At 39.8% G+C, this 12,227-nt stretch overlaps 1 protein-coding gene across 1 annotated transcript in view; it reads right to left on the bottom strand.

The window, feature by feature from the left end:
• CCDC141 (coiled-coil domain containing 141) overlaps window positions 1–12,227 on the bottom strand; it is a 237,817-nt gene that overhangs the window by 17,862 nt on the left and 207,728 nt on the right. The window contains exons 21-22 of the mRNA XM_030210847.1: window positions 5,897–6,080; window positions 1,075–1,187 (exon numbers count right to left, since the gene is read on the bottom strand). Of these exons, the coding sequence (XP_030066707.1) occupies window positions 1,075–1,187; window positions 5,897–6,080 (297 nt within the window). The remainder of the gene's footprint in view (window positions 1–1,074; window positions 1,188–5,896; window positions 6,081–12,227) is intronic.

Below are 12,227 nucleotides of genomic sequence, written 5' to 3'. Positions count from 1 at the left end.
TGACACGCTCGCGTGACGGACGGGAAGTCGTCCTCGCAGGCGCAGTGCGCGCTGCTCATGCACCAGAAGACTCTGGCAAAACTTTTTATTTTTTGCTGGGGAAAAATTTGCCGTTTCCTGGGCCGACCTGGACGTCGACCCACATGTGGGAACAAACAGCCTGCTGTCCTCGGAGAATACCTGCTACAGGTAAGTATCTTTGCTTTCTCAGAGGACAAGCAGGCTGCTTGTTCTCACATGTGGGGTAACCCTAGCAGCCAGGCTCACTTATGCCCAAACTATATGTTTAGGATTGCTTACATGCAGGTCTCGTGGATGTAGATGCATGAGTTCCATGCACATATTTTTTACCTGCTTATGCAATTACAGTTTTTTTTTTTTTAAATAAAAGCCCCTTTCTGCCGGTAAAATAGGCTTTACACATGGAAAAAAAAAAGCTTTATAAAATTACCTCCCTGCAATATCAGATCCTAGTGGTCCACCTAGAATCCAACTTTAATCCCCCACCTCCACTTCCCCAGGTCCATTCTTATTAATTCAAGGTTGCCTTAATAAAAAACATAAAAATAATGCAGAAAAGGCTTGTTGCCAATAAAAACATTTTTTCTTTGGCTGTTGATATTCTGTTTTTCCTTTTTTATGTTAAAAGGCAAGCTGTTGCTAAGGATTCCCACTTGTGAGGACGCGTATATTGCTTGTGTCTAGAGAAAGTAAGGTTCCTTACCTGTAGTAGATATTCTCTGAGGACAGCAGTATATCGTTCCTCATAAAACCCATCCACCTTCTCTAGGAATTGGCTTATCTTAATATAAGCTTTTATACAAAATTCAGGTGGCCTCCACAAGGAATTCGACGCTGGAAGTGTTGCACACGACTGGTACACCACTCTAGAAAATTCTGAAATCTTAGTTTATATTTGTCTGACCTGAGCTCTGCTGAATGGCATCACCGGCTTGTGAAGACAAGTATCCTGCTGTTGTCAGAGATCACCTATTACAGGTAAGCAGATCCATTTTATCACTTGTAATTCCCATAGTGGAGTAGACTTTTTAATCAAAAAATAGCTGACATTACCTCCAGCTTCTCTTCCAGCTCTTTTAAGGAACGGATTAATTCATTAATAGAATGAAGAACTTCTTTGTGTTTTGCTATTGGTTTCTCAATATACTTAATCCCTTCATCAGGACCTATAGACAAGTAACGATATAATGGATCAACAGACTGTAGAACTCGCTCACTTCCACTTTAAATCATATACACAAATATGCTTTGTATGATTATTACTGTTTAGTGTATTTATATGGGTGGTTAAAAAATAACTTAAACTGTCTTAAGATGCCACTGACTACCACCTAGGTTAGGATTTCCCAAGTCTACCAAGGTGATCTTTTAGTGAAATGGGGTTTCATGATATCACCAGTGAATACTCATGAGATAAAAAAAAGCCTGCAGAGATCCAGTTTTGGAAATTTGTCTGATATTCACTGAGGATATCCCCTTGCCTTTTAAAGTTATGTAGGAGTGATCAGGGCTACTTCTGTGGTCTGTCTAGAAACCTTAATCCTAAATTACTTAATAGGGTTTAGAGAGTTTGGTTATCAGTGAAAATTTTTAGAATTGAGGAAGGTCATTTGTTATGCGGAGATGGCGGGGGAGGGTTGGAGGTGGGGGGGGGGGGTCGAGAGGGTCGTTGGCAAGGGGGTTCCAGGACCAAATCTACGGGGGCCCAGGCCCCCGTGGCCTTACGTAGCTACGCCCCTGGAACAGAGACAAGCTAAAGAGGCTCATAGTAAAAAGGAACAGCCCTCCAAGGTATGCCTTGTAGCTAACGTGGGAATGATCAGAAGGCTGGCCAAAATAGGAAAAGTTCTCATTGCAACATTGTGACTTTTGTAGCCTAATAGGAATCGGGCCTTTTCTTGTTTTAGTATTGAATACCAAGCTGAAAATTCTGTGCACACTGTGACTTTTTGTATTCTGGTTGGAACCAGTCCCTTTTGATGGTTGGAATTGAACTATAAGATGATTTATGCTTAATCCTGAGTTTCCAGACCAGTGATGAGAACAAGCTTCTGTGTATATGTGTTTGGAGAATGCCATTAAAGAAGTTTGCTTTACTTTTACACTGAGGCTTGATTGTGTATGTGGAGGATCCACACACTACCCCTCTCATGCTATCACACCTCTGAGATTTCTTCTTTTTGTAGAACTAGTCATGATGGCTTCATTTAGCAACAGCTGGTCTTTATTTTCATATGCCCTTCTGCTCTATTACCATGATTTTAGATCATATATTCTGTTAGCATCTGTTGCAGTGAACAGTTTATAGTTTGTAGGTAGACAACTTATTAGTGTCGGGTCTTTAATAAAAGAGTACTTATCCCATTCTTGAGAGCCCTTTGTGCTTTTTGTTTGGACTATTTGTTCTGTATACTTTGACCATCTCCATTGCATGCACTCTTAGGTTTTGCAGCAGAGTCTTCTTATCTCTAGTGTGCAGAAGCAAGATTAGTTTGTATATAGAAGAGAGCACTGAGAATGTGTGTCCCTGCATTATGGAATGCCAAGCTGTTAGATATTGCTTAGAGAGCGGTTTTCTTGGCTTGGCTGTTTACCTAGGTCTTTGGCCAGTTTGGTTCCTTGTCTTATTCTGTCACTATGGGGCCTATTTATGAAGCTATGTTAAATGTTTAATATGGAAATTACTGTGTGCTAACAGTTCATTAACTGTTAGCAATGCATTAACTGTTGTCATGTACAACTTCCCACGTTAAGCAGCTAGTGCAGAAATTAGCATTGTGAGTCATTGAATGGGTAGTCACCGGTAACTGTTAATGTGGCAGATAATGCAGAGCAGTTAATACCAGTGGTGTAGCCATGGGTGGGTCTGGGCCCACCCAGTTAGGGCTCAGTCCCACCCAAAATTTCATCTCCCTTAGTGTGGCTGGCAGGGATCCCCAAACCCCGCTGAAGACCTCCTCCCCACCAAATCGAGCTTACCTCTTGGGTGGTCACCAGCACTGTCCCCGAGCTGCTGCTGCCAGCTGCAGGCCCCCCTCCCCTACTACATGCATGCTCAGTTTTCATGCATATACTGAGTCTGGCGACCAGCAGTGGCAGCGGTTCAGGGACAGTGTTGGTGGCAGCCCAAGATGTAAGCTTAATTTGGTAGGGAGGAGGAGGTCTTCAGCTGGTGGGGCTTGGGGATCTCCACTAGAACATATATTTCATTTACTTGAGGGTGGACGGGAGTGGAGGTGGGAATTAAGTTTGAGTTTTGCTTTAGTGAAATTTTTGACCCACCCACTTTTGTGCCAGGCCCGCCCTAAATCAGCTGTCTGACTATGCTACTGGTTTATGCTACCAAAGGAGGTGCTAACCGCATTGAGTGTTACCTGCCATTCTGTTAACATGCAGAAGCTACTGTTTTGATATGGTAACTGCACAGCAACCCAGCTGGGAATGCTTCTAAAACATAACGCAGTGGTTTTGCAGTTATGTTTTAATTTTGACAGTTATTGCAAGGTAACTGCAAAACTTTACCATATTTTGTCAAATAGGACCTATATGTTAATTATTTTTTTATGCTTAATTTTGTATGAGCTCTTATTTTTGTACATGCTTTGAGTCATTTTTTGTGAAGGGAAGTTAAATGTTAATTAATAAAAATATCTTGCTTCAATTTTAAGAAATGAAAGCAAAAATAAAATTATTATAGTTGCCATAGTTGTCGGGAATATTGTTGCCTGGTTATCAAGCACTACTTTTCTGATTTTTTGATTATTGTAATTCAGTGTACTTTCGTCTTTTTACAATGATACAAACATTCAGATGGCACAAAATACAGAAGTTAGATTATTTTTTGACTTGTCAGACAGATCATGTTTCTCATAGAATGTAGGAATTTCACTGACTTCCTTTAAAACATCATTCTCAGTTTAAAGTGCTTTGATTGATTTATAAGAGTTTCTTTGGTACAGCTTTAGCAGAATTATCATCTTTGATTACTCCTTATGACCCTTTAGTAGTTCTTCATTCTAGTCAGCAGAAGTTTTTGGCAATGTCTTCTGTTTGTAGGAGAATGAAGACGTGTTTCAGTAGCTGGTTCCTATATGTGGAATTCCCTTCCAGATGACATTGGGTTAGAAAAGGATTTTATGATTTGTTGGTAAAAACTTAAAATCTATTTTAAGTATCACTATATACTTTGTATGGGAGAGATGAACATCTTTGTGTTGGACTTTATCCCCCAAATTCTATATATGGTGCCTTAAGTTGTGTGCACTGATTTGGCCATGCGGCCAAATTACATGCACAACTTAATTGATTAACAAGCTAGTCAGCACCAATAATTGGTACTTAACAACCAATTAGCATTAATTGGCTTTAGTTAGAACTTACGTACACAACTTTCTAGGTGTATTCTATAACATGGTGCGCGTAAATTCTAATGTGCACAGCTGAAAAGGAAGCATGGCCATGGGCATGGAATGGGCGGGTTGTGGGCGTTCCAAAAACTATGTGCACTATTATGGAATACACCCGATCTGTGCCTAAGTTAGGTGCAGGTATTTAGGCCTGGTCTTCAGTGGCCTAAATGGGTGCGCCTAAATTATAGTTGCAAGAATGGCACATGAGCATATTTTATAAATTACGTCTAACTTTAGGCATTTTAGAATTATGCTAAGCGTGTAATTCTTCGGTGCTGATTTTTAAGGCGCCATTTATAGAATTTGGCCTTATGTGTGTATGTTGTAAGCTGCCTAGAAATTTGTGATGGGCAGATTATAAAATATTTTTAAAATAAATTAAATAAATAATATAATGCTTCAGTATTCATTTTATATGCATGGACTGCCTGAGTATTAACTACATACCCCCCCTGTTTACTAAGCCGTGCGGCAATGGCAACACAGTCCATTCAAAGTGAATGGGCTGTGTCTGCATTAGAACACCACAGCTGCTAGCACGGCTTAGTACACAGGGGGGATAAAATTCATATTTAATGCTAAAAGCTTGCTGAGGGTTAAAATGCTATTTTCAATGAATAAAATTGCACACTGAACGGTATTGTCTTTATTTCAGGCCATAGAAGCCAAAGTGCATGTTAGATGTGATTACTGCTAAAGGCTCAACAATTTTATGGTGAATTCTCCTATGATACAGAAACTAATCAGGAAGCAATACTACGTGCTAATATGCATAAGACGCATTGAATGAACAGAGCAGTAGATCAGAACTGAGACATACTATAAATTATTGCTAAAAGAGGTCTGAGCATATACAGTATCACTTAAGATAGCATCACTGGTTATAGCACTAAATTGCTGATGGTCTTAGGCTGGTACCTATATGCTATATTAGGTTCTCCTGCAAAAATGAATTCTCAGCCTTTGAAAAGATTTCTGTGTCATAACTGGATGAAATAAAACAATGCCAGATGAAACAACCCAGGAACTCGGAGGGAGGGAGGGAGGGACGACCCTGGAACTCAGAGGGCAGGAGGGAGGGGGGACCCTGGAACTGGGAGGGAGGGGGGGGGGGGGCCCTGGCACACACTTTCATGCTCACACACACACTCTCTCTCACAGACATACTTGCACCCAGTCTCACTCTCTCTCTGTCACACACACACACTCGCACATTCACTCTCTCTCTCTCACACAGTCACTCACACACACTCTCTCAAACATACACACTCCCAGGAAAACCTTGCTAGCGCCCGTTTCATTTGTGTCAGAAACAGGCCTTTTTTACTAGTTTGATATATTTTAAAATAATTGTCCTGTGAATGAATTCACTGTAGATATACATGCTGCTTAACGACATCACAAGGCCTAAAAAAAGTCTTAACATCAAACTTGCTGTACTGCATTATATCTGAAAAGGTTCTTACCATATACATGTTTAGCCAGGGTAGTAATCTGCCGAATTCTTTCCTCTTGTTGGGGTACTGTAGGCTGAACAAATTTATTGAACTGTTTGAAAAGAATCTCTATTGTTTCCTTTGTTTTGCATTCGGCAGAATATTTCCCCACTCTAACAACTGTGGCACTTATTTCTTCAAACCAAAACTGGCACTGAAACATGAGAGAAGACAAATCATTTGAAAAAATAAAATTAGACTCCACAGATGAACAACATTGCAATTTCAAAAATGTTTCTTTATTTTATCACATAGTAATTGTAATCATAGATGGCAAAACAGACTACAGCCTTGCATATATTGTATTGTAATCCTGACTGGCTAACAGGCTGTGCTAACGTTGTACAAACTCAATTCTAGTAACTCTACTAAGTCTGATAATTTTCTCTAAGGTAAGAATATTAGGGCTTCTGATTGATTTAAAGCAATAGAACCTAATAAACAGTCTTCTTTCATGATAACCATCCCTTCTGGTTCTCAGAGAGCAATTAACCTGAGTGTTGTATGAGGAAGTATTGGGGGGGGGGGGGGGGGGGGGGGGGTTGGTAAACCATTAAAATCAGTCTGTGGTGTTGCATGACTGGTGAGAGGGCTTTAGAGAAGCAATGTTCCCCATACTGCTTGTCCTTAATGCTTCCATAAGTACTGTGTTTACAGAAGGTCTAATTTCTAGCAAAACTCCTTTTTCCATTATGTCACCAAAGGACAAGTCCAGGCTAATGGGTTATGCTCATTGACCAGCAGATGAAGATAGAGAGCACTGCTGAGTTGTGCTTTATACAGTTCTGTACAGCCAGCTTCAGTTAGTATTCTCTATCTCCAGCAGGTGGATAGCAGTTCCTGTATAAGTCTGTGATTTACTGTGGGGAGCTCTTATCCTTCTGGAAATGTTTAAGGTTTTGGGGGTTGAGTTGCTCAAAAAGGGCTTAGGGTGTAAACCTGGTGGTCTAGGTCCCCCCTCCCCCATTCTCACCATGTGCTGTTTCAGCCTTCCCTTTCTTCTCCTGCTCCCTTTCATTAACCCCCCCCCCCCAAAAAAAAAAAAAAAAAACAGATCAGTTTGTGTGGTTATCACACGTTGCTCTTTGGTGAAGTTAATTGTTTGTGCCTTGGCCTCAATGATACCGACAGCTTTTTGCTCCCTGTCTATGAGTATTAGCTGTTTTCAAAAAGTTTGTTCTCAATGGAATTTGAATCTTGTCTTAAGAGCCCTTCAGAAGGCCCCATTTAAACCCATAGCTAAAGCCTTTGGAGGAAATCTACCAATTGGCTCCATGGGCCTCTACTCACATCTTTTCTAAGCATTATGGTCTGGATTTGGGGGCTTAAGCAGAGATGTCTTTTGAAGACAATGTGTTCTCGGTCTCGCCCTAATTCAGGATTTCTTTCTACATCCCATTAGTCTGGACTGATTCTTTGGTGACATAATGGAAGGAAAAATTAAGGCGTACCTGGTAATTTTCTTTCCTTTAGTCCCAAAGGATCAGTCCAGAATCCACCCTTCCTTGCATGGTGTTTTTATCTGTAGATAGTTTGGGTTGGTTGTGCCAGGGCACAATTCACATTTCTTTGCTATTTTATTCTATTCATTCTATTATTATCTTAGGCAGAGTTTCTTTCTGTATATTACAGCCACACTTCCAAATGCTTAACTAGAGAATACTAGCTGAAGATGGCTGTACAGAATAATATAATGCACAACTTGGTAGTGCTCTCTATCTCCATCTGTTGGTTGATGGGCATAACCCATTAGTTAGGACTGGTCCTTTGGGACTAAAGGAAAGAAAATTACAGGTAAACCTAAATTTTTCCATTTTTTGTCTTTTTTTTAGCAAGCATTTCATTCGCTAGAAAACTGAGGGTTTAATTTTTTTATAGTTTTTCTCATTTTGCATTAAAGGAATCTTTTTTTGTAATCTCATTTTTATTGACAATCAGGGAAACCGACAATTTAGTAACAATGGAATCTGAACTTCCTGAACAAAAAAGTATTAATCTAACTATAACATCTTTAACAGTACCAAAAACTAGACTCTCCCTCCCTGTTTAGCTTTAGCTCTTCTGGCCCCCATCCCTTCCCCCTCTTCGTTTTCCCCCTCACTGCCATACTTCCCTTCCCACACACACCCTACTGGTGTCATGGTAGATTAAGCCCCATTCCCTCCCATAGTCCCCAGCCATCCCTTTAGCAATCCCCCTACTACCTTGCCTCAAGTGCTCCGTTCGCCAACATCCCCTTTTCTTCCATCTCTTAGCTAAAAACTTCTCTCTTTACCCAAACCCCAATTTTTTTGAGCATTTCCCCTCCCCCCCCCCCCGTGGGTACCACATAAGCCCTATCATATTTCATCCCCCCCCCCCCCATTTTTCCTCCAATCCTGCATTAAAGGGCTCTTAGCAGCTCTCCACTGTCTCGCTGTGGCTAGTTGATCACCAGCAAAGTGTTCTGCACCAGCTCCTTTTTACCTGTCCCTGTCGCAATAATCTCCCCATCGGCTAGCTGATCACCAGCAAAGAGTTTTGCACCAGCTCCTTTTTACCTGTCCCTGTCGCAATAATCTCTCCATCCTCAACAGACAAGACTTTCAGCTCAATTTCCCAATCCCTTTGCATCCACTGCCTTACCTGGTCCCACACTGCCCCTCCCCCAAATTACTGTATTGTCTTGCAGCCTCACCACATAAAATCAAAAGACCCCTCTGTGGCATATTCTCTCAAGCAAAGATTTGTATCTAGTTTCTCCAGATGAAACTACAGGGGAGCCACACATAGACTATTCACCACTTTGAATTGTAATTGCCTATACTTTGTAGCCCAAGAACAGATATTGATCTTTTAATAAAGCATGTCTGAAGGGACCTACATTACAGTTCAGCTTTTCATGCTTTTTTACCTCTGGTACTTAAAGGCTAAATAAACTTTAATTCTACACATCCTCTTCCTGAATTTTTAATCTGAGAATTAGATGAAGACTGAATGTTAGCATTTTTCAACAGCTACAAAATAGTTTGGAACAAACCTCTCAGCCACTATTAAGGAAACGTACCAGTCATTTTAAAATTTACATTGGAAGATTACAACATTTATTTCTAAAAATAAACAGGAAAGGATGAAAAGAATGTGCCTGACTCATAGCAGAGGCACCTCTGTAATCTGACACTGAAAGCAAGACTTGTGAGACATGATCTTTCATTAGAAATTAGAGGAAACAGCTATGGTAACCAGTCAAAATTAAGTGCGATAACCAAGAAGTTATGTATTGGCTCAATATTCAAAAGAAGGTGCATGTATAACTTCAGTATGTGTAGATTTTCAAATTTTATACGAATAGTATCGATAGTGCCATTCAGTCAGATATTTGACCTGATCTAATCCATAGAAGAAAGTGCCAGGTTTGGGATGAAATAAGGATACTTAAACAATGATCTATTTAGCAGTGCTAAATGGGTAATTCATATATTTAAGCCTGATGTATAGGGCACCATACTGCTATCTGTACAAATAGTGATACTGAATATATGGAATAAGTTAAATGTTCTGGCCAGAATTTTATTTATTCTGGTCACCATTCTAAAAATTGAGTCCTATGATTTATAGAAAACATGTGGAGCCCCATTTTCCATAGAACATAGAGATCAGAATTGAGACATCCAGGTTGAGATGTACACAATTCCAGTGGTAGTGTAGTTTAGAAAAGGATCTGCTGACATAGATCCTTTTACTAAGCTGTGGTAAAATATAGCCTTAATGTACCCTTACATGGGTCTTTCTTGCATGCTAAGGACATTTTTACCATGGCTGTAAAAATGGCTGTCTTCTATTTTTTCCATTAATGGCCTTGCACCATGCACCAATGTTGTCATCAGCGCACAGTCATTTGTTTTAAAATTACTGCCACCTATTTTGTAGGTGGTAAGGGCTCCTGAATTATCTGTGTGCTAACCAGTTAGTACACAGTAATGTAGATGCGCTGACTGCACCCTCAAAAAAATGTAGAAAAATATTGTAACATGCAGTTAGTTTGGGCACAGATTTCAGTTACCTTGGGACACCTTAGCCTGCCCTGCAGTAATCTATTTTTTGCTGCATTAGGTGCACGTTAGCACCTAACACTGCTTAGTAAAAGGACTGCATAGAACCTTTCTAAGGGTATGTTTATTAAGGCATATTAGCATTTTTAACGTGCCTTTAAAGTTAAGGGGCATTAAACAGTAATGCGCCTATACATTCCTATGGGCACATTAGCGTTTAATACGCATCAACCATTAACGCACATTAAAAACCCTAACGTTCCCGTAGCGTGCCTTAAATACATGCAGGAGTGCATGTGTATTAGCCATTACATGCAGCAGGAGCTTCCATTTTACAAAAATACATGTTGGAAAAAATGAATGGCACAGACCTAGTAGCTTCCAGTGGAGGTGTCAGCACGTATATGTAGAAGTGGTAATTTCACAACTTTCATGTGCAAATGCTGACACTTTCATATGTAGCTGCCCCATTTTACAAACCTACATGTTTAGGTGCTGCCAATTAGTGAGGCCACAGAAGTGAATATAAACTATATGAAATTAAGGGGAATATCTCCCGTAATCCCTCATATAAAGCCCTGGCCAAAACAAGCCCTTTTTAAAACTTGTGCCATCGAGCAGGTATAAAAAAGCCGACATGGAACTTTTCTCATTAGTAGCTAATACTGGTGAGTGCAGGAGGTGTGGTTCAGCCACCAAAGCTATAGATTATAGAATGGTGGACTATCAAATATTACAATAAATAAAAGGATTTACAAGATGTTTATAAAATAGATTATCTGATAGGTTTATACATTAGTCAATCTGCAAAAATTCAGTGCGCCTGATATTCAAAGGATTTATGCTCCTGACTTTGAGATTTATGCTTATAAATTGGTCTCTCTGAAAATTTACTAAGGCTGAATACATAACCTTGTATTCAAAATTTTACTAAACTCCTAAGTTTACAAGCATAATAAATGGGTGGCAATAGGGGAAGATTTAGGGTAAGGAGAAAGAGTTAGGACCTTAGCACTAATGTTTAGCACTAGGATCATAAATCTTGGCAAATGAATGACAGGCCTAAAGCATAATTTTTAAGCTCCCAAATTAGATGTATTTTCAGCTGAAAATTTATGTTTCTAAATTTGGCTGAAAATAGAGCACACATTAAGGAGCTTAACTTTTAGTGCTCAGCTTTTTTTTGAATATTGAGCCCAGTGTCAACAATCCTACTCTTTTTGGACAGGAAGATTATATAAACATGCAAGCTTCTCCATTAAGCAGACTAGAGTGCACTAATTTTGGGGGTGTCACCAGTGGCTTCACTGTGTATTACCACACAGGGCTCTACCCAGTGATTCTACTGGCAAAAAAAGAAAAAAGAGGTAAAATGCTCCACTATCAAACTACTAGACAACAGAAAAGTGAGGCAAATACCAGAAAGTCCATAAGAAAAGTAAATCGATAGTGCAGAATTCAGAAAGACAATATCAATTTATTAGCAAGAAACAAAAAAAAAATTCATGTTTATTTTTTATTTTATTTGTGACATTTGTATCCCACATTATCCCAAGGAATCTTGAGTTCAATGTGGCTTACAGCAAGTAATCAATATATCTTGTTGCAGGCTTTATTTTGTTTTTCTTTTTTCTTTTGGGCAGTCTGGTAGCTAGAGATTCCCACATGTAAGAATATAGGGCCAGTTCAATAAATGGCACTCAGAGTTAGGCACCTGAAAAATCTGTGTTAAGCGCTATTCTATATAAGGTACTCTGGGCTGAGTGCCTTATATAGAATAGTGCTTAGTGCGGATTCCCAAACCAACTTGGGTGTGAGGACTTATGCCTGCTGAAACCTGATATAAATCCTGGCGTGCAAGTTGGAAGCATAAGTCCACTATTCTGTAACATTGTGCCAAAGTTTTGGAATGCCCCTGACCCGCCCTTGCGCCTCCTATGACCTCACCCCTTTTAGGTTCTTCATGAGACACTTTGGGCATACAGCATTATAGAATAGTGTATAGGCGGATCTAAGTCCAAATTAGAGCTAAGTAACATCAATAATTCATAATGGCTTATTAACAAATTAGTTTGTGTGTATATCTGGGATCTGCACCAAAATTTGGGCAACCTGTATAGAATCCAGAAGATAATATCCTGCTTGTCCTCGGAGAACATAAAGTCACTTACCTGCAGCTGGTGTTCTCTGAGGGAAGCAGGACATATATTCTTACATATCTGCCCACCTCCCCTAGGAGTTGTATTCTGTCAGCATTTGCATTAGACTGC

The sequence above is a fragment of the Microcaecilia unicolor genome, chromosome 7 (genome assembly GCF_901765095.1).
Source record: "Microcaecilia unicolor chromosome 7, aMicUni1.1, whole genome shotgun sequence".
NCBI lineage: Eukaryota > Metazoa > Chordata > Amphibia > Gymnophiona > Siphonopidae > Microcaecilia > Microcaecilia unicolor.
The sequence above is the reverse complement of the archived record's forward strand: the minus strand, read 5'-3'. Positions and strand labels throughout refer to the sequence as shown.